The sequence below is a fragment of the Talpa occidentalis genome, unplaced genomic scaffold, assembly GCF_014898055.3.
Source record: "Talpa occidentalis isolate TD23 unplaced genomic scaffold, MPIMG_talOcc4v2.1 talOcc4.12, whole genome shotgun sequence".
Lineage (NCBI taxonomy): Eukaryota > Metazoa > Chordata > Mammalia > Eulipotyphla > Talpidae > Talpa > Talpa occidentalis.
This window is the reverse complement of record NW_023601212.1, coordinates 8,633,865-8,661,442: the sequence shown is the minus strand read 5'-3', so window position 1 is coordinate 8,661,442 and position 27,578 is coordinate 8,633,865. Positions and strand designations below refer to the sequence as shown.

The window sequence follows — 27,578 nt, the reverse complement described above, 5'->3', positions numbered from 1 at the left end:
TGAAATGAGTCCAAGGGCACCTGCCTGACAGGGGTTGTCACATGCATAGGAGTCTAATACAGGATGCTGCACCCTCCTCCGACAGGAGGATCCTGCCTAGGGCCAAGGCCCTCCCCCGCAGCTGGGGTGTTTGTCAGCCCCACTCAAACAGGGCTGGGGAGCAATGAGCCCCTGGAGAAACAGGGTCTTGGCTGCCACATGGCAAGAGCCGAAGGGCAGACCTTTGCTGTGGGTGAGCTGCCTCACGTAGCTGGTTGTCCCCCCTGGGGTAGCAGGAATAAAAATGACTACGCGAGAGGCTGGGAGGACAGAGCCCAGCTCATCAGGTGGTCCCGTGAACTCGGCCAAAACCTCAGCTCTCCTAAGCCGTCAACATGCTCAGCTGCTCCCCGGGGGCCATCCCTGCCCTGTTAGGACCTTGAGACCAGGGCTCTGGAGTCATCATGGCGGGATCCACATTTCCCAGCTTCAACATCTCCCAAAGGGAGGCCAGGCCCGGCTGGTCACCTCAGGACTCGGGTCCTGGCACTGGGAATATCCCCTGCCCACCCACCTACGGGCAAGGAGGGGCCCAAGAACACACGCGCCTGCAGGAAGCCTCCCTCCGGCGGGGGGCAGAGGGGTCCCGTAGCGTCTACGCAATGCCCGGCGAGGTGGCGGGGTCGGGGGCGCGCAGAGGAGTCCACAGCACGGCAGAGGGGGCGCGCACCCGCCCGCAGACAAGAGGACACACGCCAGGTCAGGGCCAGACAAGTTTATACACGTCCGCGTCAGGTCCCCGCGCCGCAGCGAGCCCCGGGCGGGCCTCCAGTTCATTTCCACGCCCGTGGCCACGGCGCCTGCCGAGGGAGGCGGGAGGCTGGCCGGGCTTTCCCGTGGAGCCGGTACACTGCGGTAATGCTTTATTAGAGGGCGGGTGACAGGCAGCTTCTGGGGGGGAGTTTTTACAAATGTCAGAAAGAATGAATCAAGCATCCTCTATAAAACTCTCCAAACCTCCGGGGGAGGTCTGTGAAGCAGGACAAAGTGCTCTTTACACAGGAATCGTAGGGCTTTCAAGTATCTGAGAGGCGTCGAGAATCCCCTAACCAGCTACGTACACGCACGGGCGGCGGGGCTCAGGAGGGGATCTCGCCGGTGTCCATTCCCACTGAACTGCTGCTTTGGGGGGCGGCTTCACACAGGGCCGGGACCTCTGCAAGGCAGACAGGGAGGGGGGTTCAGCGGCCACGCTGCCAGCCGTGCTGCTCTCGGTCAGTGGGCACCTTCCCGGGGCGGCCCCCACTGATCACGGGAAAAGGAGAGGCTGTAGCTCTCAGGTTATACAGGGGCTTAGGTCACTGGTGCCCCCCAAACCCACCCACCCCTTGAGACCCTTCTGCCCTGATGCCCACCCATGCCCCCGGGGCTCTCCTCAGCAGCCTTCAGTTCTTCCACCCCCTGAACGGAGCTTTCAGGCCAACACAGCCTTCAGCCCCGGACCGGAACCAGCGATGCACACCCACCACGAGGCGGCCCACCAACGCCCCTGGGTCTGTAACCCCCCTGTGCACCCACTGTGTATAAAAGGGGCGCCCAGGAGAGCGGGCAGGCACTCCCGTCCCGCCAGCCCTTCTCACCCCCAACATCCGGGACGTCCATGATCACACAGTCGCCGTCCTCTTCCTCCTCTTCCTCCGTGTCTGCCTGGAAGCCGTCCAGGTCCCCAGCCCCCACCTGGTCAGGCAAGCACAGACGTCAGCAGCGGCGCTGGCAGGGACACGGCGCCGGAGGGCCTCCTGCGCGGGCCTCCACGCGGCGCTCTCTGCCTTTACCCACTCCGGGCGTCTGCTCTGTGACCAAGGGCAAGCCTGGGGGGTTGTCTCAACGAACAGAGTAAATTCAGGTCTCTGCGAACTACTGTTGCTCTTCACCTGATTAAAAACTAATTTGCAAATGGCTTCTGATTAGAATTTTGGGTTTCAGGTTTGGTTTGAAACTGAAATTGATGAGAGAACTGAGGGAGGCGGCACTTTCCATTCCAGCATCTCCCAACAGCTCAGCCCCTGCAGCTGGCACCTGACAACCCTCTCACGTAACTTAGGCTCAGATCAGTTTAGCCAGGAAGAATACCATCCGGGTAGCTGTGGACAGCAGTGAGGAAAGATGTGGACGGGTGGGAAGGTCTCTCCTACGGCTGTGAATTTTTTTTTTAAGATTTATTTATTTATACAAGAGCTGGGGTACAGGCCAGACACGCAGGAGGGTGAGAGGATTCACCAGAGACAGAGCAGGGAGCAGAACAGGCAGATGGACCGAAAACACTGCTGAGGGGAGCAGCGGGCGAGACAGGAGAGGTCGGCCGCACCATGTGGGAATCTCCCTGTCCTGCCAGAAATTGAACCGGCACCGCAGAGGCTGCGGACAGCTTCACAGCCCTGCGCTCAACCCGCTGCACCACCGGGGAGGCCCCCAGCTGTGAATTTCTAATGAAGATTCTTGAGCCATTTTCACTAGAGGAGGCAGAAAATATTAGGACACACATTAAACATCAGCCATTTTCTCTCTCTCTCTCTTTTTCTCTCTCTCTCTCTCTCTCTCAACTTAAGGGAACCAGCAGGAGAGGTGGAGACAGGCTTATTTCAACAGAGAGGCTATTTTCCAAAACACTTCTAGAATTCCTGTTACAAAAAAAAAAAAATCTCCAGGGCCTCCCCGGTGGCGCAGCGGTTGAGCGCCGGGTTGCGAAGCTGCCCACGGCCTCTGCGGCGCTGGTTCAATCCCCGGTTGCTCCCCGGCCTCCCGAAGAGGGTCCCACATGGCGCGCAGACCTCTCCTGCCGCCCGCTGCTCCCCTCAGCAGTGTATTTCGGTCCTTCTGCCTGCTCTGCTCCCCGCTCTGGCTCTGGTGAATTCTCTCACCCTCCCGCGCTTCTGACTGTACCCAGTGCATGTATAAACAAAACAAACAAACAAACAAACAAATAAATAAATAACATGCCTCTATAAAAAAATAAAATAAAATAAAATAAAAAAAAAAGATTAAAAAAAAAAAAAAATCTCCATTTGCCTGGAAAAGGGACGACGAAGTGACCAGACTAAGATCTGCAGCCCACTTCCCTGGCTTGCTCAACAGGCCCTATCAGTTCCTGGTGGATTAGCTTCATCACCAGATTCTGCAGGTGGACAGAAGCCAAAGACACCACCAAGAGAGGAGTTCCCCTGGGAGGATGCTACGGACCGTTTTCAGGTACCTGTCACAAAAGAATTGTTCAGCAAAGAAGAGCAGAACTGTCCGGCTCTCGACTGTGCTGATGAGAGCCACCTGGCAGCAGACATGTTTGGTTGGGCCTGTTAAGCCACAGGAACAAGTATCTTTACGGTGCTAGGAATTCTGTGTAAAGAGCATATCCCCAGCCACAGGGCCCCCAGACAGGAGCTGCAAGTGTGACGAATAAAGGTTTATCTAGATCCAAACTCTCCAGAGAAATCACCACCCTTGACCCTGCCGGCACACTACAGCTTGTAAAGAACTCTGAGGTGAGAGTTTAGGATGCCACCAGGTCCGCTGTGCTGAGAGCTGCCAGCAGCTGCTAGAAGGGGAAAGTGCACCAGCTGCGGTCACCACTGCCCGGGGCAGACGCAGAGATGCACAGGGAGGACAAGCCAAGGACTCGGTGGTGGAGGATGCTTAGTGACAGGAAGATGCAGACTGTGTAACACCTGTTGTTCTTCTAGTTCCACTTTGATGACAGAATAATTTTACTGTTAAGGGCAAGCAGACTCTGCTCTTTCTAAAACCGTGGCCTAAAGAGTTGAGTCACCCTGGGCCCACACAGATGCTTGGCAGCAGAACTGATGTCCACCTCAGCCACATCAGTCTCATTAGACCCTAATACCTGAGGTCCCACAGGTATCACTATCTGGAACTCTAAAGATCTAAAAATCCTCACAAATGAAGAAAATCCAACCCACCCTAACACAGTTACACACATTTAGAGTTTAGCATTAACTATCCCTGAGGGTTCAGAAGGATTAGTGAGTAGCTTTACCAAAACTCAAGGGCAGCATCCACGTCCTCCTGAGCCCCCCATGCTGCCTTCCAGTGACCTGTCCCTCCCACCCTGTGCTGATGCCGTGCAGTGGCCGGCTCTGCTCAGTGGATACCACCAGAATGTTCTTCCACCCATTCTGCCAAGAGCAAGCAGAATTCTGTTCCGAATACTGGTAGTTAAGACTCATCTCCCCAGTGCCTCCTGCAACAAGGGTGGCTGAGCCTTTGGGCAAGACATAGGTGGAAGGCGCCTAGGGAAGGCTCAGCAGCCCATGCCCTGCTGGCTGGAGGTAGAGCAGCTGCCTGTGCCCAGACACAGCCTCACATCAAGGGAGAGGGCGTGGAAGACAGGAGGAGCCTGGCCCCGGGCAGTGTGCCATGGATCGGCCCTTGTTGCTGGAGACAACCCTACAACAGGCGCGAGCCGTGATCCAAAGGGCGGTCACCCGTGGCCTGACATGATCCTGGGGTCCAAGAGTTGTTGAGCAGAGGGGTCCCACCTCCAGCACCCTAAGGAGTGGCTGGGATTAGTGCCCATGGAACTGCTGAGACCAAGGGGCTCGGCACTTCCCTCCTCCAGACGCACCCGCCGTGCTGGCCTGGGCTGTGGTCCTGGGCCCTTTGCCGGGGGTTCTGACACCTGCTGAATCAGAATCACTGGGGCTGGTGTTCCAGAACTCCAGACATTTTGCACGCCTCCCCCGGCAACGTGCAGGCCCAGAACAGTCTCAGACTCCTGCATGGTGTGGTTAACCCTGAAACTGGGCCAGCCCACAACTCATTCTGTGCGGCGTCAGGGAGTGTCATCAGAGCGCTGAGTCCACACAAAACGTCCCGCCCCCATGAGCGAGGAGATCACACCGACCACACAGTGTGATCACGGCTGAAACCCCATTACACTGACTCCAGGTGTATGCTGTCTCGCACACCCCGTCTCCTTCCAGGAGGAGCACGCTAGCTGAAGCTCTTTCCTAAGGCTCGTTAAGATGGGAAGCTTCTCTCCACCACTGCGATGTAGGGCATGAGGTGACAGGTCACAGGGGCTAACGAACTTCCCACAGAGAAACACGGGTTACGCGCATGAGCGAGGACCACCACAGCGAGGGTGAGGGCTGACTGATGGGGGCAGAGGCCTGCAAACACAGTTGAATGGTAGCACGTCAGCTGGCCTCACCCACTTTCCAACTGCAGCTGGGGTTCCTCTGGTGTTTTAACTAGAGGCAGCCATGTTTGGACACTTCAGAGTAACAATGGCTACCAGATCACAGCACCAACAAAAGCCCTGAGAATGAAACTCGCTGCACGGAACACAACACAACACTAAAAAGAAACGAGGTGTCAAGCCACGAAAAGACACGGAGGAAGCGTAACTGCACACACTACTCAAGAAGCCAGTCTATGCGGTGCAATCCCAGCTCTACAACATTCTGGAAATGATGAAACTGTCAAGACAGGAGAAGTGCTTGCCAGGGACCAGGGGAGGGGGAATGACGAGGTAGACAGAGAGCATTTTATTGAGTGAAATTACTCTGTGTGACGCTGAGAGGGAGGCCACATGGCATTATCCAAACCCAGGGAACGTACGCGACCAAGATGAACTCGTGTCAGCCATGGGCTCTGGGTGACAGCCATGTGTCACCGTAAGTTCATCCATGCAACGAACACCCTCTTTGGTAGGGGATATTGCATGTGGGGGAGGTTGTGCATGTGGGGTGTTGGGTAGATGGGAATTCCTGGCTCCCTCTCACTTCTGGACAATTTTGTCACTTTGATTTTGCTGTGAAACCTGCAACATTATAAAATAGAAACCTTATGAAGAATGAAACGCCACCTTGTGCTCTCACCCCACCCGGCTCACCTGCCCGTCGTGCCTGCGCTTCTTCATGAACTGGGTGATGCACATGCTGCCCGCAGACTTCCTCTTCAGCGGCACAGGTGTCCCCTGTCCAGGCCCCACAGCAGGGACGTTGCCACTGTCCTCCTTGATGGCTGAGGGCACCATGGTGATGTAACTCCACTGGCATGGCACAGGCAGGTGCTCCTGGTCAAAGCTCTTCAGCACCTGCGGGTGGACGTACCAGCACATCCTGAAGTCAGGCCTCTTCTCGTACACCGAGTTCTCGGAAATAATCCGCTTGAGTCTGGCTTTGGAGGGGACAGCGGTGTCCTCGCCAGCAGTAGGAGTCTGTGGGCGTGAGGAGCCAGGGCTTGGGGGGCTGGCGGAACTGCTCTCAGGACTGCCGATGTCCCTGCCAAGCAGTCCCCGGCGGCAGCACTCCTGGAACTCCTGGATGATCACTTTGCTTCCGTTCACGTTCCCGTGCAGCAGCGGGAGCAGCTGGGCCAAGACTAGCAGGGAGAAAGGGAATGATCATCGGGCGCAGCCTCCGTGTCACCCAGGCCAAGACATGATAGCTTCAGGGCCTTTTAAGTGGGGCTTGAAGATACTCTGGAGCCCACATGTCACAGGCTGGGGTGAGGATAAACCACCCTGCGCCATTCATGCCCTGTCCTTCCTTAGTGATGGTGGCTACGCCCTCACCCTGGGTCACCGGGCTCCCCTGAGGAGGCCGCCGTGTATTGGGGTAGTGTGTGACCTCAGGTCAGCCTCCTCTGAGTCTCTGTCCTGGTTAGTGAAACGAGTCAAATAGTTGCCTCATACTGTGACTATCAGAGGACAGATGTGCTGAGCAAACTCTGGTTTTGCTATTTATTCAAAGAACTATCAATCCAGTTGTCTAATGAAGTTCCCCAGCACCCAGGGGCAGCGGGAGCCACCCTCTCCACACCACACACCCTCGCCAGCACTCACTCTGCTGGTCTCTCTTCTCCCTCTTGGAGGACTTGGGCGTCTGCTCCTCCTCGGAGGGGACGGTCTCCAGGACACACGCTGTGAACTGCTGTAGCACCTTGAGGTCGGCGCCACTGTCCCCGTCGGATGCCCAGATGCAGCCGATCTTCACGGGCTGGAGCACTCGGAACCTCTTCCCCTTGGCTAAAAACTCATCCCACTCCTTGGCTTTCAGTTTCTGGCGAACCTTGTGGTTCTCCGGGTCAGCACACTCCTGGGAGGGAAGAGTAGAGGCTCACTGAGGCCCCCACTCCTCTCCACCCCAGGACAGTGAGCGCAGAGAGCATGGTGGGGCAGATGGGCCAATGTGCAGAGCAAGGGCCAGTTCCGGGAACACCCTCAGGCCTCTGCACCCCCACATCATCCCAGCCTGTCTTCTAGGTGGTGAGATGGGCAGAGCATTTCTAGACGGAACGACAGTGGGCACTTCCTTTCTTTTGGTGTTTCAGATGCATCTACCATGTGGGCGACTGGTGAGTGACAGGTATTTTCATCACCTCACCAATAACATGCACTCCTGGATCTGTCCAATACCTGGATCTGACCGATACCAGTCTCTAAGACAGATGTGCTCACAGGTATGAGGAGACCTCCACCTGCCTCTTTGGTCAGGAATACAGTGAACACACACCCTTCGTGCCTGCCTTATAGACAATCCTCCCTAGCCGTACCACACCACCGCCCAGACGCTGCAACCCGCAGGCCTCTGGAGTCCAAAGAATGGCTGGTGGCTGGCTCAAAAGTCCCACCAAGTGGGACAACTTAGAGTCGGTGGGGATGGTGGAAGGTGAACTGAAAAGGGTTTGGAGGAATCTTCTGGAGAGAAATATTCTAGATTGTATTTTGGTTGGTGGTTTCACAAATGTAGTCAATGTTAAATCTCATCACACAGAATAATTAAGATCTACATATTTTGTTTTACTTCTGCTAACAAAATGTTAAAGAAAGTTTCATGTCCTGATCTACATCCCACAGTCATTCTCTGGCCAGGGTTTCTTCTCACAGCACTGTCCTTACTGGGAACTTTCCCCACCCTCCCAGGCAAAACCCAAGTGTAGGCTCAAGCATCCCACAAACCACTAGATGCTGGGAATTGCCTGCACAGCTGCGCGCAACAGGCCAGGCAGTGGGGCGGGGCCTTCAGCACCATGCCCAATGAGTAGCCCCCAAGCTCCCTCTCTAACTGAGCTCTTTTCTGATCCAGCCACCATTCCGCTCACCCCTCACCTCAGTTACTCCTTCATCCTCAGACAGGTACCCATGGGGCACGAAAAAACCATCATCCTCATCTTCATCTTCTCCAACTTCATCATCATCATCCTTAAAAAGAGAGAGAGGAAGTACGTTCATATCATGTAGGAACAGGTTCTGCTTCATTTAAAATTTTCATCTGTTGTTTTCCTGTGGAACCACGAGGGTCAGCACAAATCCCATTAGCTAATCCCCACACAGCACGGTGGTGGTGGTGGGGGGAGGGGGTGTTCAGACAGAAAGCAGACCAGCAGAGCAGGTCGGATGTAAGATGAGGGGTGGGAGTGCTTGTGAAGCAATGGGGCATACTCCACCTGAAACTGCCACTCTGCAGACGGGTCAGCATCATCAGAAAAAGTTTTTCAAGAGGCTAGCAAGCCAGACACTGGCTGAAACTGTCAGGTAACACTACAGGTCAAACACAAGCTGTGAGTCCATTTCTCCTGGCCCCGGCCCTAGTCTTCTGGCGGGAATGTGTCTGTGCTCACCCCTTCACTGTGCGACAGGGACTCCCCTGGCTCCTCCTCTTCCCACTCGTCATCACTATCCACCTCATAGTCAAGCAGCTTCTGAAAAGACAAATACATTAGTGTGTCACTGTCTTCAGAGTTAGAAGGAAAATATACAAAATCCAAGAACCCAATGGGGAAAAAGGCAAAATGAGGGTGTGCACCTGGCCCCCAAACTCACCCTGTCCTGGGCCCAGGGGTCCCTTGCATGGATCACCGTCGTCTTCTTATTCCAGGTCCCCCAGTATGCAGGTCGGTGATTCTCGGAAAACTGCAGGAGCTTCATCCTGCCGAACTTCCTCCTTTCAGGAACGCCATCGACCTTGCTGCTCTCCACGATCACCATGTCACTGCGGGAACACCACGTTCAGTAACATCCCTCCTCTTCACCGGCCACAGCCTCCCGGGGAAACAGGCCACGAGCACCCCAGCAGGAGGGTACCACTGCAGAGCAGCAGTGACTGCTCCCAAAGGAAGCTCAGGAACATCATTCCAGAGACCCAAAGCCAGGAAGGAGAAACAAGGTGGTCAAGTTGCTGCCCAATAGCATTTACGTAATTGGGCTGGAGGAGAAAAAGTAAATCAGTAAGAACAGGGAAATGACCTTAGAGGAAGGTTGGCAGAGAGGAATCCCTCCCACCAGAGGCAGGGAGGGAAGCGTGCATGCCAACACCATGGCTTTCTGCAAGACCACTACACATGGGAGACCACAGAGGCTCCCAGGAAGCCAGGAAAGAGACATCCAGGGCCTGAGGCCTGGTCCCAGTGAGTCAGCAGTGGGCCAGAACCAAAGCTCTGCCTTGTCTCCCCACCAGCAGCTCGGATGCTGTCAACAGCGCTCAACTTCACCAACCAGCAAACTACACAGTCTCCCCATCACTAACCTGTTAAAAATTTCCGCGTTCCGGTTCGAAACCATGGTGGGTCCAGAGCTGAGGGGCTGTCGACCTTTTAGATCTTTCAGAAATGAGAACTCACTGCTCTGCTGCTTGAGGAGCTGGTCTAACTGGTCACAGAGGTCTTGGTCAAAGGCAGTCCGACACCGAGGGGCGAGGACCATGTGCTCTTTGATTTCAAAGGGGGCAAACTTCCCACAGGAGCCGGCCAGGGTCTGAAAGGAGAAGAGACCCAGGGGCACAGCTGTGCTGGGGAGGACCACCCAGCAGTGGCAAGGAGGTGTGGCATGCACAGCATCATTGCTTCTGAGACAGAAACAAGGGCCATGGGCTGTGTGATGCCAACCACAAGCGTCTCTAGATAAGGCAAAAACTATCGGCCAGAGAGAAGATCATCAGTTGCCTGGGTGTGGGATCAGAGAGGGGACGGACTATAGGGGGATAGAAATATTCTAGATCTGATTACAAAGATTGGGGCCCCATGTATTATCAAAACTCATTGAATGGCACCGCTGTAAAGGGTGAATTTTACTGTGCATCATACCTCAATAAACCTATTTTTTTTTTTTTTTAATATGAAACCACCAATTTATTTATTTATTTATTTATTTATACAAGCACTGGGCACAGTCAGAAGCGCGGGAGGGTGAGAGAATTCACCAGAGCCAGAGCGGGGAGCAGAGCAGGCAGAAGGACCGAAGGACACTGCTGAGGGGAGCAGCGGGTGGCAGGAGAGGTCTGCGCACCATGCGGGACCCTCCTCTGGTGGCCGGGGAGCAGCCGGGGATCGAACCGGCACCGCAGAGGTCGCCGGCAGCTTCGCAACCCAGCGCTCAACCGCTGCGCCACCGGGGAGGCCCTATTTTTTTTTTTAAAGAAAGAAAACGAGACCTGAGGTTGAGGGAGAGGCACTTAGTCGTGCCACCCTCAGCAGAGAACAGCAGCTGGAACCAGACATCAGGCCCTCCCCTCGCACAGTTTCCAGCGAAGAAACCAAGACTCAGTAACGCGACTGACTTGCTATAGCCTTGTTGTCACATGAGTTAGTAAGACATAGAGTCCACTTTCAACCCTGAGACCTGATATGAACCTGGAATATCAGGATCTATTTCTCAAGAATCATCCTCTTATAAATTCTGATGGATTTGCTTTTCCCTTTGATCAGAGCTCTGTCAGTATCTTTACTGTTCACAAAGTGAAACACAGTACATGGGGCATCAGGAGAAGGATCAATGTCTTTGAAATTTTGTCTCAAAAAGCAAGACTTTCACCTCAGAAAGAAAAGAGCAGCTGAGGCCAATGGCACTCACTGTGGGAAACAAAATTCCCAATGTCCAAAGTGAGCCCATCAAGTTCTCTGAGGAAGGAGCTGGGTCCTTGCAAATTTTTTTTAAAGATTTGTTTATTTATGCATACAAGAACTGGGCTGTAGGCCAGAGGTGTGGGGGGTGAGAAGATTGACCAGAGACAGAGTGGGGAGCAGAACAGGCAGATCTACTGAAATACACTGCTGAGGGAAGCAGTGGGCACAACAGGAGAGGTCTGCGGCACCATATGAGTAGCTCCCTGGCTGGGGATTGAACTCAGGCCGCAGTGGCTGGCAATAGCTTGATAGTACTGAGACTTTAACCCCTGCCCCACCAGGGAGGCCTTGTAATTTTTTTAAACTCCCTGACAATTCCAGCATTTGGCCTAGGACAAGAATCAACAGGCTGTTCTTTTCACAAAGGGGCAATGGGAACATCCGGGGGCCACACCCTACGTCAGAGCAAGTTCCAGGTCCAGGTAAGATGAAACATAAAAAACAAAACATAAACTTAAGCAAAAAGAAAGTGCATGTATAATCATAGGATACACAAGGCTTACCATGCAAAAGCCAATATGCCATCAGAAAATAAAGATGAAGTGCCTCCCCAGTTGGCGCAGCAGTTGAGCTCTGGGCTGCAAAGCTGCCTGCAGCCTCTACAGCGCCGGTTCGATCCCCAGCCACCGGCAAGGGTCCTACATGGCACGCAGACCTCTCCTGCCGCGCCCGCTGCTCCCCTCAGCAGAGTACTTCGTCAATCTGCCTGTTCTGTTCCCAGCTCTGGTGAATTCTCTCACCCACCCATGCTTCTGACTGTACCCAGTGCTTGTATAAATAAATAAATCTTAAAAAAAAAAAAAAAGAAAGAAAAGAAAGATGAATACAATCACATCATTCAATGACATCTCAGTAAGTGACAGACCACACAGATGGTGGTCAACAGGCCCCATCACACAGCGCAGGTGTCGCAGGCTATGCCACCAAGGTGTGTGTAAACTCTATGACGTTTGCACACCACCAACCTGGTCTAACGATGCATCTCTCTAACCCTATCTCGTCGTTAAGCTACTCATAACTATCAATTCAAATGTGCCCAGGGAAGCAAGAACCCAAGACACAGCAAAATGGTGACATCATAAATTGAAAACAGACCTGATTTATATGTTTACAAGCACACAAGTAGATGCAGGTGTGGAAAAAGAGAAAGGCGTGGAAGGGTACACGACCATCAAAGGAGATGGGCTACCTCTGAAGAATGGGGGAGAAGGGTGTGGATCAGGGGTTCCACAGCAAATGCTGGACTAGAAGGTGACTGGGTAGCGGGCTGGAGAGCTCCGTGTGGTTGTTTTAAGCTCTACCTTGGCCCCATCTTGAGCTAAGTCTCCCGAGGTTAAAGGACCAGGACTTCTCTTCCCCTTTCCCTGCCTCTCTGCAAAGCTCTCAACACAGAACTGTTGATGAAGCAACCTCTGAATATCGTGCAGTTTTAGCAAATGTGTCACTTTTTGCCTTTTCAAGAACACATTGAAGAACTAAATAACGACCCAGCAGACTTACCCAAAACAAGAGCTCCTGTGAAAGAGGGTCCCTTTAGATGGTCAGAAGACACCCTTTTATTTTATTTTCAAATAGGAACAAGTCAATAAAAAGTGGAGCCAATGGATGCCAGCTGCTCACCTTGGGTGCCTGGGGGGTCTTTGGCTTCTGAAAGAACCTGGTGATTTCGGCCTTCTCTGCTTTAATGCGCTGCAATTTAAGAGATGAGAGAATGAAGAAATGAAGGCCCCTAGAATGCCGGCCTTCTAGGCCTTTTTAAGTTTAAAATTTTGATTTTCAGCCTCAAAACCAATCAACTCAAGTATGGCAAACCTCAAAAACTCAGAATAGCTCGTGGGCAGGACGGGACTGGTGAGCAAGTGGGCACAAGGAACTAGTAACAAAATCCTATTTACGCACACCCGGCAGTCCCTCCTCTGGGGGCCACCAGGCCTCCCACTCCCGAGGGAACAATGGGCAGCAATAAGGAAAAAACCCATTATGACATCTGGATCTATCCCTCAAATAGGGAGATCATTCTACCTTTTCTTCCTCTCTCAACCGTTTCTCCTCTTCCTTTTTCCGCTTCTCCTCCAGTTTTGCCCTGTGACACATGAAATTCAACTTCAGCTAAAGCACCCAGGTGCACAAAGCCTGCATTCCCACAGCAGCAGAGCGGCCAGGGGTCCCCGGCATGCAGGAGAGTGCAGCAGACCAGAGGTTTCTCCCCACCCTCCACTTCAGGGGCTCAGTACAAGGAGGGGCGGGAGGAAAGACATGGCCAGGCCTCCAAGTGCTCAGGCAGGCCGGGAAGGCACTCACTCCAGTGCCTCCTGCCTCTCCTTGCGCCGTTCCTCCTTGAGCCGCTGCTTCTCTGCCCGCTCCCGCTCATCCTTTTCCCTTCGCTCTCGCCGCTCCCGCTCCTTCAGCTCCTTCTCCTCCTCTCTCTTCTTTTTGGCTTCTTCCTTGGCCCGTTTGGCCTCCTTTTTCAACTTCTCCTTTTCTTCCTTTTCTGCTCGTAATTTCAGTTGCTTGCCCAAACGCTCCTTATCCTGCAGCCGGAAGACAAGGGAACAGGTTAGTCCTGAGGATCCCCTGGAGGGCCAGGCCAGCATCCTCAGGGGGCCGTGTTAGGGCAGACTGGACATCAGCACCCTCGTACTCAAGGGCTCTCTGATGCATGTTGGACATCTGTCACGACAGACGTGGAGAATTAGCCACTTGATCACAGGACCTTGCAGTTAGGTTGGGATAAGATCTGTTTAAAATGCCTCTTTTAGGGCCTCCCTGGTGGCGCAGAGGGTTGAGCACACCGCTGCTCCCCTCAGCAGTGTTTTCGGTCTGTTTGCCTGTTCTGCTCCCTGCTCTGTCTCTGGTGAGTCCTCTCACCCTCTCGCACCTCTGGCCTGTACCCCAGCCATTGTATAAATAAAAAATAAATTTTTGAAAAGTAAAAAAAAAAAAACGCCTCTTTAACTAAAAAAGTCATAGAATATATGCTCAATGGAATACTACTCAAGATTAAAAAAAGCTGAAATATGCCTTTTGGACAAAATGGATGGATCTTGAGGTGACAATGCTAAGTGAAGTCAGAAAGTGAAAGAGAGTTACTGGATGGTTTCACTCATTTGCAGAACATAAATAAGCCAAGAAAGCAAACTGGGAAAGCACAGCAGAAAGAATTCCTAGACTGTAAACAACAAACTGGCTACCAGAGGGGTGAAGGGAAGTAGGAAGGAGGTGACAGGATGTTGGTGCTGCAGCTCTGGTGCAGGGTGAGGCATAAGCACATAGGAGGTGTGAAGTTGTACTCCCCAAATTACATGGTTGTGTAAATACTCAGCAAAACAATAAAGTTGGAGAGGGAAAAAAAATGCCGTCTTTAATCACAGGACAAAGTTTTTCATTTAACTTAAAAAAATATAATATCTCTGGCTGCCCTTGCAAGTACTGGCTATTAGGTTTGACTGCATTTATTTAACCAGAAGGCAATGGCAAAATAAAGATATTAAAACACCTGCAGGTTTTGTCTCCTTACCTCTAAGACAAAAACATTTTTCTTTCCATCCCCACCAAACCTACTAAGTCTTAAAATGATGGGGAATACATGAGAACACATAAAAAACTAAAGGAAAAATAAAATTCTTTATTTTTAAAACTAACAGGAACTGAAAAAGAGGTTAGATGAAGAATGAAGAACTGATTATTGGTAGGAGAAGACAACTAGTTCCTTCTATGTTCTTTGAAGTTGGAACATTTCATTTTATCACATCATTCCTCATTGCAAAAAATCAGTATGTGGCCAGTGGCACTGAGTTATTATATAATCTTAAATTTGTATTAAAAACTCACCTGCCTGATGGAATGGGTGATTAGCTTTAACACACGAGGTAATTTTCAAGGGCCGTTACCCAGTCAAGATGGGCTTTTTTTTTTTTTTGTGGGACCCTCACCGGTGGCCAGGGATCGAACTGGCATTGCAGAGGCTGCGAGCAGCCTTGCAACCCAGCGCTCAACCGCTGCACCACCAGGGGAGGCCCCAAGATGGGTTTCTTAACTGACAACTGAGCTTTCGGCTTCAACTGAGGGCATGTGATTATGCCCTCATCTCTACATAGAACATCATACGCTATGCCCTGACAACCTCTGATCCCTTTACAAGAGTCATGGAGACAGACGTGCAGTCAGAAATGTCTGAATGCTTGTTTTTGCAAAGTATCCTCTGCATTCCTAAGAAATGGAAGCCAAAGGTATCAGGTCTCTTTAGCCATACCCGAGTCCTGTCCCTGCCCTCACTCCTTCACGTGTCCAACTCTGTCTGAAATGCCAATGAAGAATGAGATAAACTCTAAAAAGGCCACCAATGCCTGGCTAAGCTACAAGCTGTCACACAGGAAACACCTGGCGGACACCTCACTCATGTCCTTGGTGCCCCTTCGTGAGTCGGCAAGGGTGGAGAGAAGCCCACTGGCCTTCTCTGTTCTTCACTATAAGAAAGACCCCTTCATAGCTGTGTGTGAGGCTTGAATCCTAGATAATATAATCAAAGACTGAGCAGGAAACCACTGAGCAGTAATCACCCATCTAGTTTTCAGGGCACCAAAATGTTATAGCACTGGGGCAGGGGTGGAACTGGAACCCACCAGTAGGAGACTGAGACCCAGGAAGAGGCAGGGGCTCCCTGGAGGGCAACTTTCAGCTATAATGGGCAGCCCAACTACTGAGGTAGCAGTAACTGTAGTAATGATTGTGATAAAAGCTTAGAAAAGGCTACAGGCAGGGCCTCCCTGGTGGTGCAAGGGGCTAAGCACCACACTATGAAGCAATCCACAGCCTCTGCAGCATGTGTTCGATCCCCGTCCATCCAGGGAGCAGCCCACATGGCGCAGCAGACCTTCCCTGACTCGCCCGCTGCTCCTCTCAGCAGTGTACTTCGGTCAATCTGCCTTTTCTGTTCCCCACTCTGTCTCTGGTGAATTCTCTCAACCCCCGCATTTCTGGCCTGTACCCTAGCTCTTGTATGCATAAATAAATAAATCTTTAGGGAAAAAAAAGAAAAGGCTACAGGCAAACACTTAGGATTTAGAAAGCTTAAATGATGCAATCCACATGTCAAGAAGTGTAAAATGAGGCAACAATAGAATGATGGTCAGAATAAGCAGGGGGAAGGCAAACACTAGGCCAAGGGAAGTGCAAAAGGCTTTGCTTACTATTTTATGCAAAAAGCACAGCAGGGTAATGTTCTATTTCAGGGAAAATGTCTTACTCTTAGCAGTCTCATCCTGATCTTCTCTGCCGAACTGACCAATTTCTTAGGTATCTGAAATGAAAGACATTTATTGTTTAACACGTGGACAGGGGAGGTGACCCACGCTATCAAGAACTTTGCACAATGAGAAAAATGAAAACCTTTTCGAGTGACCAGTTCCACCTACAGAACAAAAATGCTGGAGAGGGCCAAGCACTGCGATAAACATGCACATGCATGTACCCAGGATAAAAGGGAGGGGGTGGGGTGGGCAATAACAGGTGAGTGCAGAGGACCAAGTAGAAGAACAAGGAAAGCGTGAAAACAAAAGCAGCGGCCAGTGGTCAGTGGCCTGGAAGGCAGGCACATGGCAGAGCAGTCAGAGGACCTGCCCTTTCCACATTGGACAGCTCTCAGGCTTAGCCACTCCTGACGATTTTCTGAAGATAGTGGGAATATTATGTGAATTTTATAAATATATTTAGGAATCAACACTGTGAATCAGATAAAGCATGTCTATGGGCTGGATTCCCATAGACCACAAAATACTCTCTGCTCTGGTGCAGATCAGCCTTTTATTTATTTATTTTTTTTTTTTTTTTTTAAAGAGGCATGTATTTTTATTTATGTATTTATTTATTTATTTGTTTATACAAGCACTGGGTACAGTCAGAAGCGCGGGAGGGTGAGAGAATTCACCAGAGCCAGAGCGGGGAGCAGAGCAGGCAGAAGGACCAAAGGACACTGCTGAGGGGAGCAGCGGGCGGCAGGAGAGGTCTGCGCGCCATGTGGGACCCTCCTCTGGTGGCCGGGGAGCAGCCGGGGATTGAACTGGCGCCGCAGAGGCCGCGGGCAGCTTCGCAACCCAGTGCTCAACCGCCGCGCCACCGGGGAGGCCCCAGATCAGCCTTTTAGACCGTGGAGCGAAAGCTCAGGATAAGAGGTCAACTCACCAGCGGTGGCACTTCAGTCTGGACCCCTAGCCTCTACTGTCCTATTGCAATTTGAGCATAGGTGACAGGATTTACCAGGATGCCCATCACCCTGCGGGCTCTACTGTCCTAGGTAGATGTATGAACAAAGGGCTCACCATGGAGCCTAAGTGACACTCAGAATAGGACCCCTGATATCCAGACCCCTGGACTCAAAAAAAAATGAACAGAGACATGAGGCTGGAAGAGCCTGAGGTCCACTTTAGGCTTGGAGAGGCAGTCAAGAACTGAGACTGGGGCCTCCCCGATGGCCCCAGCCAGGGAAAGGAAGCAGAGGGAAGACATATACCCCCAGGTGGCCCACCCATATTAAAAGAACGCAAGCAGGCAAATGTGTATGTTCCCCGGAGCCGGCCACTGTGCTTAGAGCCCAAAAAAATACATGAAAGGAAGACTATCACATAGTCACACCATGGGTTAACAACACAGCCCTTAAAAAAGAGACCACCCCATTCTAAAAAATAGCTTAGACTCCCTGGAATGAGAAAGAAACATAATTACAATACACAGACCACGCAAGGAAACAAAGTGACACTGTATTCCTAAGGGATCTCCCCAGCACTGGCACACAGAAGAAAAATAATGGCAACCCTGGGGGAGAGACAGGGGCTACAGGGGCCTGCAATGTTTCAATGAGTTTTCTAATGGAATTGCACAGGATGAAGTTCCAAGTAATCTGGGTTCCTTGGTATATAGAGATAAAAGATTCAGGGACAAAACTGCATCAGCATTATTATCCACAGAATAATCATCTTCAGCCATCCGTAAAGTAGGCTTAATTACACCTGTAAGTGCAAACAGCTTGAGAGATGGTTCTGTCCCAAACAGACCAAGCTCTAATGCTGAACACTCTGTGGCCAGTCAAGACCTTGGGAGTGATTTTTAAAAAGGTGTTCCCAAATTACTGTTTCTTCAAAGCAAGATTCTCCAGATCCTCAAATACTTAAAAAACAAAACTCTCTCAGGGGCTCTATCCAACTCCCAAGGAGAGGACAGCAGGAACTGCACTTTCACGCATTTCCTGGAAGGAAGGGCAGTGAGGAAAGCCTGAGGGCTCCATACAGAGCTTTTACCTTACCCGCTCCAGGACAAACAGAGTCCAGCAAAAATCACACATATTACATGGTAGCAGGAAACAGGAGTCAAGAAAAAATTTGGGCCCCACAGCAGGGAAAGGTTCTTAGAGTTAGGTGCCAACGATGAAATGAACAAATTAACAAAATCAATAAATTCTGAATTCTGGAAGTGAAGAGATTTCTAGAAAGCAGTGCACATGAGTTGAAAGGGGTCTCTGGGCCAGGCACAGATGTATTCTTTGCTCTCAGACCTGTGGTGTCACCCAGCACCAGTGTGACATTCTTTTGATAGGTGGACCCTCCTGCTGGAGATGGGCAGTTTCCTGCCACAGGCTCTTGGGTGGCCCGAAGCCTTCACCACTTGCAATGTAAAGTATCTGTAAACCTGCAGGGCACTGCCTTTCCAGGGCATTCTAAACTCCCGGGCTGAGTTCAGTCAGACCTAGCATCGCGGCTACAGGATTTCCTAAACTGAGCTTGCTGGGCTCATGCTATCAGCTGTTAGGCCAATTGAACCAGTGGACATAAGGTTCAAGAGAATGTCCAGCTATAGGGAATCTCAATTCTGTTTGTTTGTTTTTAAAGATTTATTTATGCATACAAGAGGTAGGGAGGTGGGGTGCAGGCCAGACATGTGGAGGTTGTGGGGGAGGGTGAGAGGATTCACTGGAGACAGAGTAGGGACCAGAATGGGCAGACTGACTGAAATACACTGCTGAGGGTAGCAGCGGACGAGACAGGAGAGGTCTGCTGCGCCATGTGGGTCGCTCCCTGGCCGGGGATTGAACTAGTGCTGCGGTGACTGAGGACAGCTTCATAGGTTGTGTCTTAACCCCTTGCGCCACCAGGGAGGCCTCCCCCCATTTCAATTCTTAAGTCTAGCCATGGGCACAAAAACACACTTTAAGAAGAATGGAAACATGGGTACACAGCACGGGGTCCAGGTCCATTGGCTGTAACACATCACACCACAAAGCAGTTCTGCAAAGCAGCAGTCTTCAAGCTATTTAATAGATGGGACAAGATGGTGGCAGCAAAAGTGATTCAGACTTGCATGTTGAATCTGAACAATGGCTCAGATGTAAGTTTTGAAAATGCACATCGCAGTCTGCCACATTTACAAACTTAGAAGAAAAAAGACTGCTCTATTCTTGATTGATATTTTTTGAACCTAGGGAGGAAACCATTTTTCCTTCCTCCTATACTCCTTAGGAGGTGAAGACACATGAAATGGAATCACCTAGAAAAATAGTCCCTGAGAGGTCGAATTTCAGAAATCAGGGGCCTCCCTGTTGGTGCAAGGAGTTAAATCTTAGTACTATGAAGCTATCCACAGTCACTGCAGCACAAGTTCAATCCCCGGCCAGGAAGCTGACCGACATGGCACAGCAGACCTCTCCTGTCTTGCCTGCTGCTCCCCTCAGCAGTGTATTTCAGAAAATCCGCCTGTTCTATTCCCCACTGTCTCCAGTGAGTCCTGTCACCCTCCCCGCAAGCCCCTGCATTTCTGGCCTGCAGCCCAGCTCTTATATGCATAAATCAATCTTCAAAAAAAAAAATTCAGAAATCAATCCAGGTTGATGACTTATGGTCACATTAAGCAAGCAGAGACTGAATGAACCACCGCATATAAAAATCCAACAAGAATTAAATGAAAGTGCTATAAAACCAAAAAAACAAAAATTCCATCATTAAACACACTTGGGGATTCTTGGCCAATTTCATCAAGTCTTAAGGCCAGGTGAGAAGAGAGACGTTTGACATTGTGCTAACCAAAAACACCATCAGAAACATGTCAGAAGTCATCCTTCTGGGGCTCTAAAATGGCAGTTTTCTCTGTCTTTGGTTGTCATCACTCTGGATGAGTCTGGCTCTCAAGATGGGCAGCTATGCTGTTGAGAGCTGACCCTACAGAATCCACCATGTAGGGATTCCTGCAATCTTGGGGTCTCCTCACCAGTTTACTGACTCTATCACCAACATCCCCACAAGTCTGTGTTGGACAAGAGAAAGGAACGGAGGAAGCTGAAGTCCGACTTGAGGACTGACAGATGTCTTCTTAAGTTTGTTACTCACTACCACGGCAAAGTTGACCAGTATCATCAATCAGGTGTAAATAACCAAGACTTTCAGAATGGCATTGACTGACTAGGCCACTAGCACATGGCAGCGTACAGGTTAACTAGATACCTCAATTAGTTTGTTTGTTTGTTTTTTTAAAGATTTATTTATATATTTATTTATACAAGCACTGGGTACAGTCAGAAGCGCAGGAGGGTGAGAGAACTCACCAGAGCCAGAGCGGGGAGCAGAGCAGGCAGAAGGACAGAAGTCCACTGCTGAGGGGAGCAGCGGGCGGCAGGAGAGGTCTGCGCGCCATGTGGGACCCTCCTCTGGTGGCCGGGGGTCAGCCGGGGATCGAACCAGCGCTGCAGAGGCTGCGGGCAGCTTCGCAACCCAGCGCTCAACCGCTGCGCCACTGGGGAGGCCCCTCAATTGGTTTTTGATATGGAAAAGATTACAAGCCTACAAGTCTTCTTTTGGGAGTCATAAAACCTAGTTTGTGGCCCCACTGGCTCAGCCACCTGCCATGTGAGTGGCACACTATCTGCAGGTAAAAGTGAGGGTAGGGGACCTCCCCGGTGGCACAGGAGTTAAAGTCTCAGCGCTATCAAGCTATCGCCAACCACTGCGGCCTGAGTTTGATGCCCGACCAGGGAGCTGACCCACATGGCACAGCAGGCCTTTATCCCCTGCTGCTCCCCTCAGCAGTGTATTTCAATTTGCCTGTTCTGCTCCCCACTCTGTCTATGGTTAATCCTCTCACCCCCCCCCCATACCTTTGGCCTGCATCCCAGTTCTTGTATGCATAAATAAAATAAATCTTTAAACAACAAAGTAAGGGCAGGTACCCTGTGCAGGTACCCCAGGCACTTAGGGAAATACTCACTCTGCGTACTGGTATGCAGGTGGGGAGGGGACTGCCAGGCTGTTTTCCGGGAGCAGACTGCCCCTCAGGTGAGCTGGTAGAAGAAGAGCTCAAGGATGAATGGCTAAGCACCGAGTCTTCTTCAGGGCCCGACTCTAGCAGCTCACCCGCGGAGGGCAGTCCCTTGTCCAGGGGCGTTGCTGGAGACTTGGCTTGGGGGGATCTCACAGCCAGAATATCCTCTAAGACCACCACAGGCACCTTCCTTTTGAACAGGATGCCCCCAGCTTCACTCCAACCGTTCTGTTCCTTTTCCAGGAACATTCTTAGACCACCCATCAGTTCAGGGCAGCTCTGGGGTGAATCTTTCAGCTTGGTCCCACTCCTTTCTGTGACCCCCAAGCCAGCAGCCTCCTCCTGTCTGTGACACGGAATGTCTGAAAGGAATGCTCCAGGAAACACTGATGCATCCTCATTGGCCTTCGGCAACGACTGCCTCTTGTCTCCAGTTTCTTCTGTGACTCCATTTACAGCCTCCCCCTGAGCAGAGGCTTCAGAATTTAGTTTATCACGGGCCACAGAGTTGTCTGTTTGATCACTTGAGTCCTCTGTCAAATCAATGATTACGGCAGCCTGGCTAACGTTAGTTTCGACTCTATTTCTTAAAAAGTTATCTAAAGGACCCTTCCCATTCAGAAGTTTTGGCTTCAAATCTCTGTCGGAACCCAAGTGACAGTCATTCTCCAAGTTGTCCAGAGAGGTTTCCAAATCAGGGACTTGGCCTTGCATGGCAGCACCCTGAGAACTACTCGTGACGTCAGACCCATCCTCAGATTTCTCCTTTGGGAGGAGGTTCAGGCGCTTGAAAGGCAGACGAGCTGAAAGGAAGAGAGATGGTCATTGTTTTGGTGTGAAGTGTGACAATATTTAATATTCCCAATACCTGAAAATTAGTGGCCTCGCTGGGCTTAGGGAAGGGGATTTTAAAGTTTAAAAGAGGGCTATTTTTTCATTGTGCATTTCCCCAGCATCCTAGTTTAAAAAAAAAAAAAAAAAAGACCAGTTTTTAGCAGGGATGCTACTAGAATTTCAAGAGAGAGTTTCTGATCAGTTCAAGATCTAGTTCAAATTCCCAATTTATTTATAATGGGTAGCAAGCTCATCTGAAGGTAACTTGCTCAGAAAAGCTAGAGTTTGATACACTTGTGTAAGGATTTTTCTCTATGCCTCTAATATCCCAGGCTCTGTCAGCCTGCCTTCTCAAGCAAATAGCTATCTTCTCGTCGCTTACCAGGCTTCCAGCAGGTCCTCAGAGACACACAGCAATACTTCAGGATGGTGAGCAAATTCATGGGAACACTTCCCAAGGAACACACACTTGCTTAAATGCCAATACATCTCTATTTTATAATGTAATAGACCAAATAAACCTGTTCTTAACCAGTTACTGAAACAATCACACCCTTGGGTTCCATGGTTAGCCCCCAATCCTTTAACCTCATGCTTTTAACATGATTCCTACCAACACCAATCTTGCCATCAATCTTCATAGATGGCACCTACCTATAGGTGAACCAGATAACCAATCAAGGATTAAAAAACATAAACCACTGGGCCTCCCTAGTGGCGCAAGGGGTTAAGACACAACCTATGAAGCTACTGCAGCACTACAGCATGAGTTCAATCCCCAACCGGGGAGTTACCCACATGGTGCAGCAGACCTCTTCTATTCGCCCACTGCTCCCCTCAGCAGTGTACTTTTCGGTCAATCTGCCTGTTCTGTTCCCCACTCTGACACTGGTGAATCCTCTCATCCCCTGCACCTCTGGCCTGTATCCCAGTTTTTTGTTTTTGTTTTTAAGATTTATTTATTTATTTATACAAGCACTGGGTACAGCCAGAAGCGCAGGAGGGTGAGAGAATTCACCAGAGCCAGAGCGGGGAACAGAACAGGCATACTGATGAAGTACACTGCTGAGGGGAGCAGCGGGCAGCAGGAGAGGTCTGCGCGCCATGTGGGACCCTCCCCCGGCGGCCGGGGAGCAGCCACGGATCGAACCAGCATGGCAGAGGCTGTGGGCAGCTTCGCAACCCAGCGCTCAACCGCTGCGCCACCGGGGAGGCCTGGTTCTTGTATGCATAAATAAATCTTAAAAAATAAATAAATAGGGCCTCCCCGGTGGTGCAGCGGTTGAGCGCTGGGTTGCGAAGCTGCCTGCAGCCTCTGTAGTGCTGGTTCGATCCCCAGCCACCAGGCGAGGGTCCCACATGGCGCACAGATCTGTCCTGCCGCCCACTGCTCCCCTCAGCAGTGTATCATCAGTCTGCCTGTACTGTTTCCTGCTCTGGCTCTGGTGAATTCTCTCACCCTCCTGCGCTTCTGACTGTACCCAGTGCTTGTATAAATCAATCAATCAATCAATCTTTAAAAAAAAAAAAAAATTAAAATAAACCACTTAAAAAATAAAAATGGAGATAGCATGATTCAGTAACCCCACTTTTGGGTATCTATCTCAAGAATAGAAAACCTTCAACTAACAAAAGTGTATGCTTCACAGTGTTTATCACATTATTTACAACAGCTCACATCTGGAAGCAACCTAAGCGCCCACTGACAGAGCACTGGAAAAGTATGTGGTATGCCTATCCAACTGAATATAAGGGAAGATGAAATGCTACTGTTTGCACAATAATAAAAAGAGCTAGAGCTTACTTTGCTTTATATATAGCAAAATTAAGTCAGATAGATATATTGGGCGATTCACATATATGAAAGAAGAAACAATCAAAGCAAAATAAACTACCTGGCACTGATAATCAAAGTGAGGTTCTAGAGGTTAAAAAGTAGGGGAGAGGGAAAAAGGGTTAAAGGTATAAGTGATAGGGAAAAATAAAATTTTGAAACCAGGTTATATAATCCAGCTACTAATTTGGCCTAAGAGTAAATGCACTGCCCTTTTTATGTAGGATTTGGGGAAGTTTACCTGCCTGGACACCAGAGTTCCACCCAGAGACATCTGGCAATTATCTGAGACTAAAATTATTGGTAGTCACAATTTGAGGGAGGAGCCTGGGGTGCTGCTCAACTCTACAATACAGTACAGCCTCCCACAATGAGACATTACAAAATGTCAACAGTGCCGAGGTAGAGAAATCCTACTATAAAGGCAAAGGTTCCTGGATTTGCTCCTGGCACCCTAAAAGAACAGCAGTGTATGACAATGGGTTTCCCAGATTCCGACTGTGAGGTGCAATTGTTCTCCCCCCACCAGCCCTTTGGTGCTTTTGTTGACTACAAGACATGGCCTCTGCTCAAGTGAATTAAAAATAAAATTAAGAAGGAAATGAAGAATAGGAAATAGGAACAAATATTTAACCCATTCCCAGGAAGTTACCTTGTATTAACTTCTTGACTGGAAAAGCTGGTCGGTCTTTGCAATCCATGGCTGTGAATAAGTGTCAAAGTATAAGTTATTAAATGTTGGAAACAATAAAGTAGCAAGGGCACAAGCTGCACTCAGTATGTACAGCCCATCTCCAATAGGGGTGATATTGTTGCCTCTCCCCCACATTTGGCAGTATTGAGACATATTTTTGGTTGTCACCACTGGGAGTGAAGGTTCTTACATCTAATAGGTAGAGGCCAGGGACACTGCTAAATAGCCTACCATGCAAAGGATGCCCCCTCCTCCCTTCTCTGGCCCAAAATATTAATAGGTTGAGTCAAAGGTCTTGCTTTGTTTTCTTTGTGCACTTATCCCTCTGAAAGTTGTTATTCACTGTATCTCCTCTCAACAGAATGGCAGCTCTGTGACAGCTGGGAGACTTGTTCCCCAATGTACCTACACTGCACATCACCTCAGCGCCTGGCAGAGTGGGATACCAATGAATACAGTGGCAGGAGCAATGAAAAGGGGCATGAGGCAAGTAGAGATAAAACACTGTATTACCAATTTCATCCTGAAATGATCCTAAAACAACCTCTTCCAACCCAACCCCTCCCTGCCACCAAATCTGTAAATAAAAAATATAGTTCATTTTCTTTTTAAATAGTGTTTATGAAGGTAATACAACTTAAAGCATTTTAAGTGTGCCAGACAGAAACTGAAATGCTGTCAGTAAATAAGGGACAATGTTTTCCTGTACCAAATAATCTCAGGAATAGCATCTAGTTATATCAGAGTTGATAAAGAAATGACCGTGAATGGAACTGAGTCTTTGGAGACGTATCTTTGAATGGTTAGAATTAAGTTTAAAAGCTGACACCTGCTAGGAGATCTGGAATGCAAAAATCTAGGTTAGTTATTTTGGGCAATCTGTGTACTTTTTATAAACTATACCTATGAGTACTTTTTAAAAGCAGGTGAGGCTTTCTAAAAACCTCAGTTTGTTCATAGGTGATAGTGCCTCCTCTACCCCCTCCTCTTGGATTATAAGAAAGGTGTCCCAAGTATTCATCATTTCTTTCTACCCATTTCAAGACAATTACTCTCAAATTTTATGTTGCCAAAAACATGGTTTCCCCCACCCGTCCCCCAGACCAATTAAAGGATAGTTTTCAGTCACTTAAATGTATTTGTGGGAAACAAGGATTTATTGGCATGGCCCCAAGTCATCAGCTTTGATGCAAATGGAACAAAGTAACCCAGGTCCTAAAGCAACCTCAGGTGGACATAAAAAACAGATCCCATCCAGGGACCTGACAGTTGAAAGGTGCACACAGTCAAAGCACTCTTGTATATAAAGTAACCACTGCCCTTTACGCTGAGGTCACTTTCCACGTAATTTTATCTGGCATTAAAATACCCTTCTCTTTTATGATAACATGGTCATAGCAGGTAGAACTTTTTAAAATGAACATCCTTACTTGGTCCAATAAAAACATCACAGGTCCATTACAGACAGTCCTACCAACTTTATTTATGGAATCTTATTTCATACTGTAAAATCCCAAAGCCTGGAAACAATTAGAGTGCAGGTTCTCAACCAAGGGGCGATTATGCTCCCCAGGGACCACTTGGCAAAGCCTGGAGACATTTTTGGTTGTTCCCACTGGAGAGGAGTTGCTACTTGCATGTAATGGCTGGAGGCCAGGGATGCTGCTCCACACCACAGTACAGAGGACAGCCCCAAATGTCAGTAGTGCTGGAGCTGAGAACACCTGGACTAGCCTCGCTGATGTCCCTGCCAACCCTTAATTCATTCAAATAACACAAATTTATCGTGTGCCTACTACGTGCCAAACATTACACCAAGTGCTGGGGATAAAATGAGTCCCCGAGCAATTTTCCCTGCTAAGTAAGAGGATATGGGCAGTCAGGTTTTCAGTTTGGGTGGAGCTGCAAGGTGCTAGAAAGCTTCTTCCTAAGCTACTGGAGGAGAAAGGCAGATTTTAGCCTTGCATACTGGGCAAGATCAGAACGCAGACGGAAGCTGTTCAGGTTCCAGTACCCCTATGACTCCGGAGCCTCAGTTTCCCCACCCGTCAGAGGGTGCGCGATCCAACTTGCTCAGGGGACACAAACACACTCTGCAACCTGCAAAGCCGGCCCTTTTTTCTCCCCGGGCCGCTGCTTCCCCTCTTGCCCCACTGACTCATCACTGCGAAGGGCCCTGGCAAGAAGAACCGGCGCAAAAAAGCTGGGTAAATACTACAGCGGCCGAAACAATGCGGTCAATGCGGTCGCCCTTCGGGTCCCAAGGCCCTTCCTGAGGATGGAAAGGGCGCCGCGGACCGACCACCAGGTGCGGAGGGACCAGCCCGGGGTCGGGGAGCCCGCCCCCCCCAAGCCGCCTCGGCCCGCACAGGCCGCGCGCCGCGCTCCCCCTTCCCCTAAGCGCAGGCCCGAACAGACCTGCGGCCGCTCCACGGGCGCCCGGCGCCCCACACTCCAGCTCCTCCAGCATCGCCCCGACGGTGGCTCGGGCTCCCCTCGGGCGGAGGAGGCGCGGGCTCCGCTCAGGAGGCAGCCGCCGCTCGCCCTCCCGCCCGCGCCGCTGCTGCCGCGGCCGCCGCGCTCGTATTTGGCGGGAACCGCAGCGACCCCCGCAGCCCGCGAGGCAATTGGGCGAGACCGCGCCACGTGACGGGGCGCGCCGGGGCGGGGGTAGCGCCGGAAGCGTCCTCGCGAGAGCCGCGACCTCCTGTCCTCCACTGGCTCCCCTGCTGGTATTTCCGCGGTCGGGTGGGCTGCCTCCCTGTCATTGGCTGGAAGGAGGCGCCCTGCGATTGGCAGCTGGAGGTGTCAATCTGAGAGCTCTACACTGTGATTGGCTGATTGCGTGGGATCCCTAGGTCGCCGGAGGCGGGAGAGCCCGTCTTTTACACCAGAGGAATCTTTTTATTTGGGTGCGGGTTGACAACCGGAACTGCGATTTAGGTGAACTCTCAAGTTCTGAGTTTTATCCTAATTGGAAATCGGATGAATATAGCAATAGCAATTGAAATCATA

General features: G+C 50.4%; 1 protein-coding gene across 2 annotated transcripts; it reads right to left on the bottom strand.

The window, feature by feature from the left end:
• Positions 1-748: 748 nt before the first annotated feature.
• On the bottom strand, positions 749-27,085 carry CHAF1A (chromatin assembly factor 1 subunit A). Of its 2 annotated transcripts, XM_037505102.2 has the most exons (15): positions 26,982-27,084; positions 24,522-24,572; positions 21,148-22,004; positions 16,148-16,201; positions 13,204-13,433; positions 12,925-12,985; positions 12,523-12,591; positions 9,528-9,754; positions 8,825-8,993; positions 8,623-8,703; positions 8,111-8,203; positions 6,845-7,097; positions 5,891-6,381; positions 1,620-1,716; positions 749-1,195 (listed from the first exon to the last, which is right to left on the bottom strand). In XM_037505102.2, exons 1-15 carry the CDS (start codon positions 27,031-27,033, stop codon positions 1,119-1,121), a joined length of 2,862 nt encoding a protein of 953 aa, XP_037360999.1. In that variant the 5' UTR covers positions 27,034-27,084; the 3' UTR covers positions 749-1,118. The 2 variants fall into 2 exon arrangements, with proteins under 2 accessions (XP_037360999.1, XP_037361000.1); XM_037505103.2 differs by lacking the exon at positions 16,148-16,201 and having other exon boundaries at positions 26,982-27,085.
• Positions 27,086-27,578: the final 493 nt, after the last annotated feature.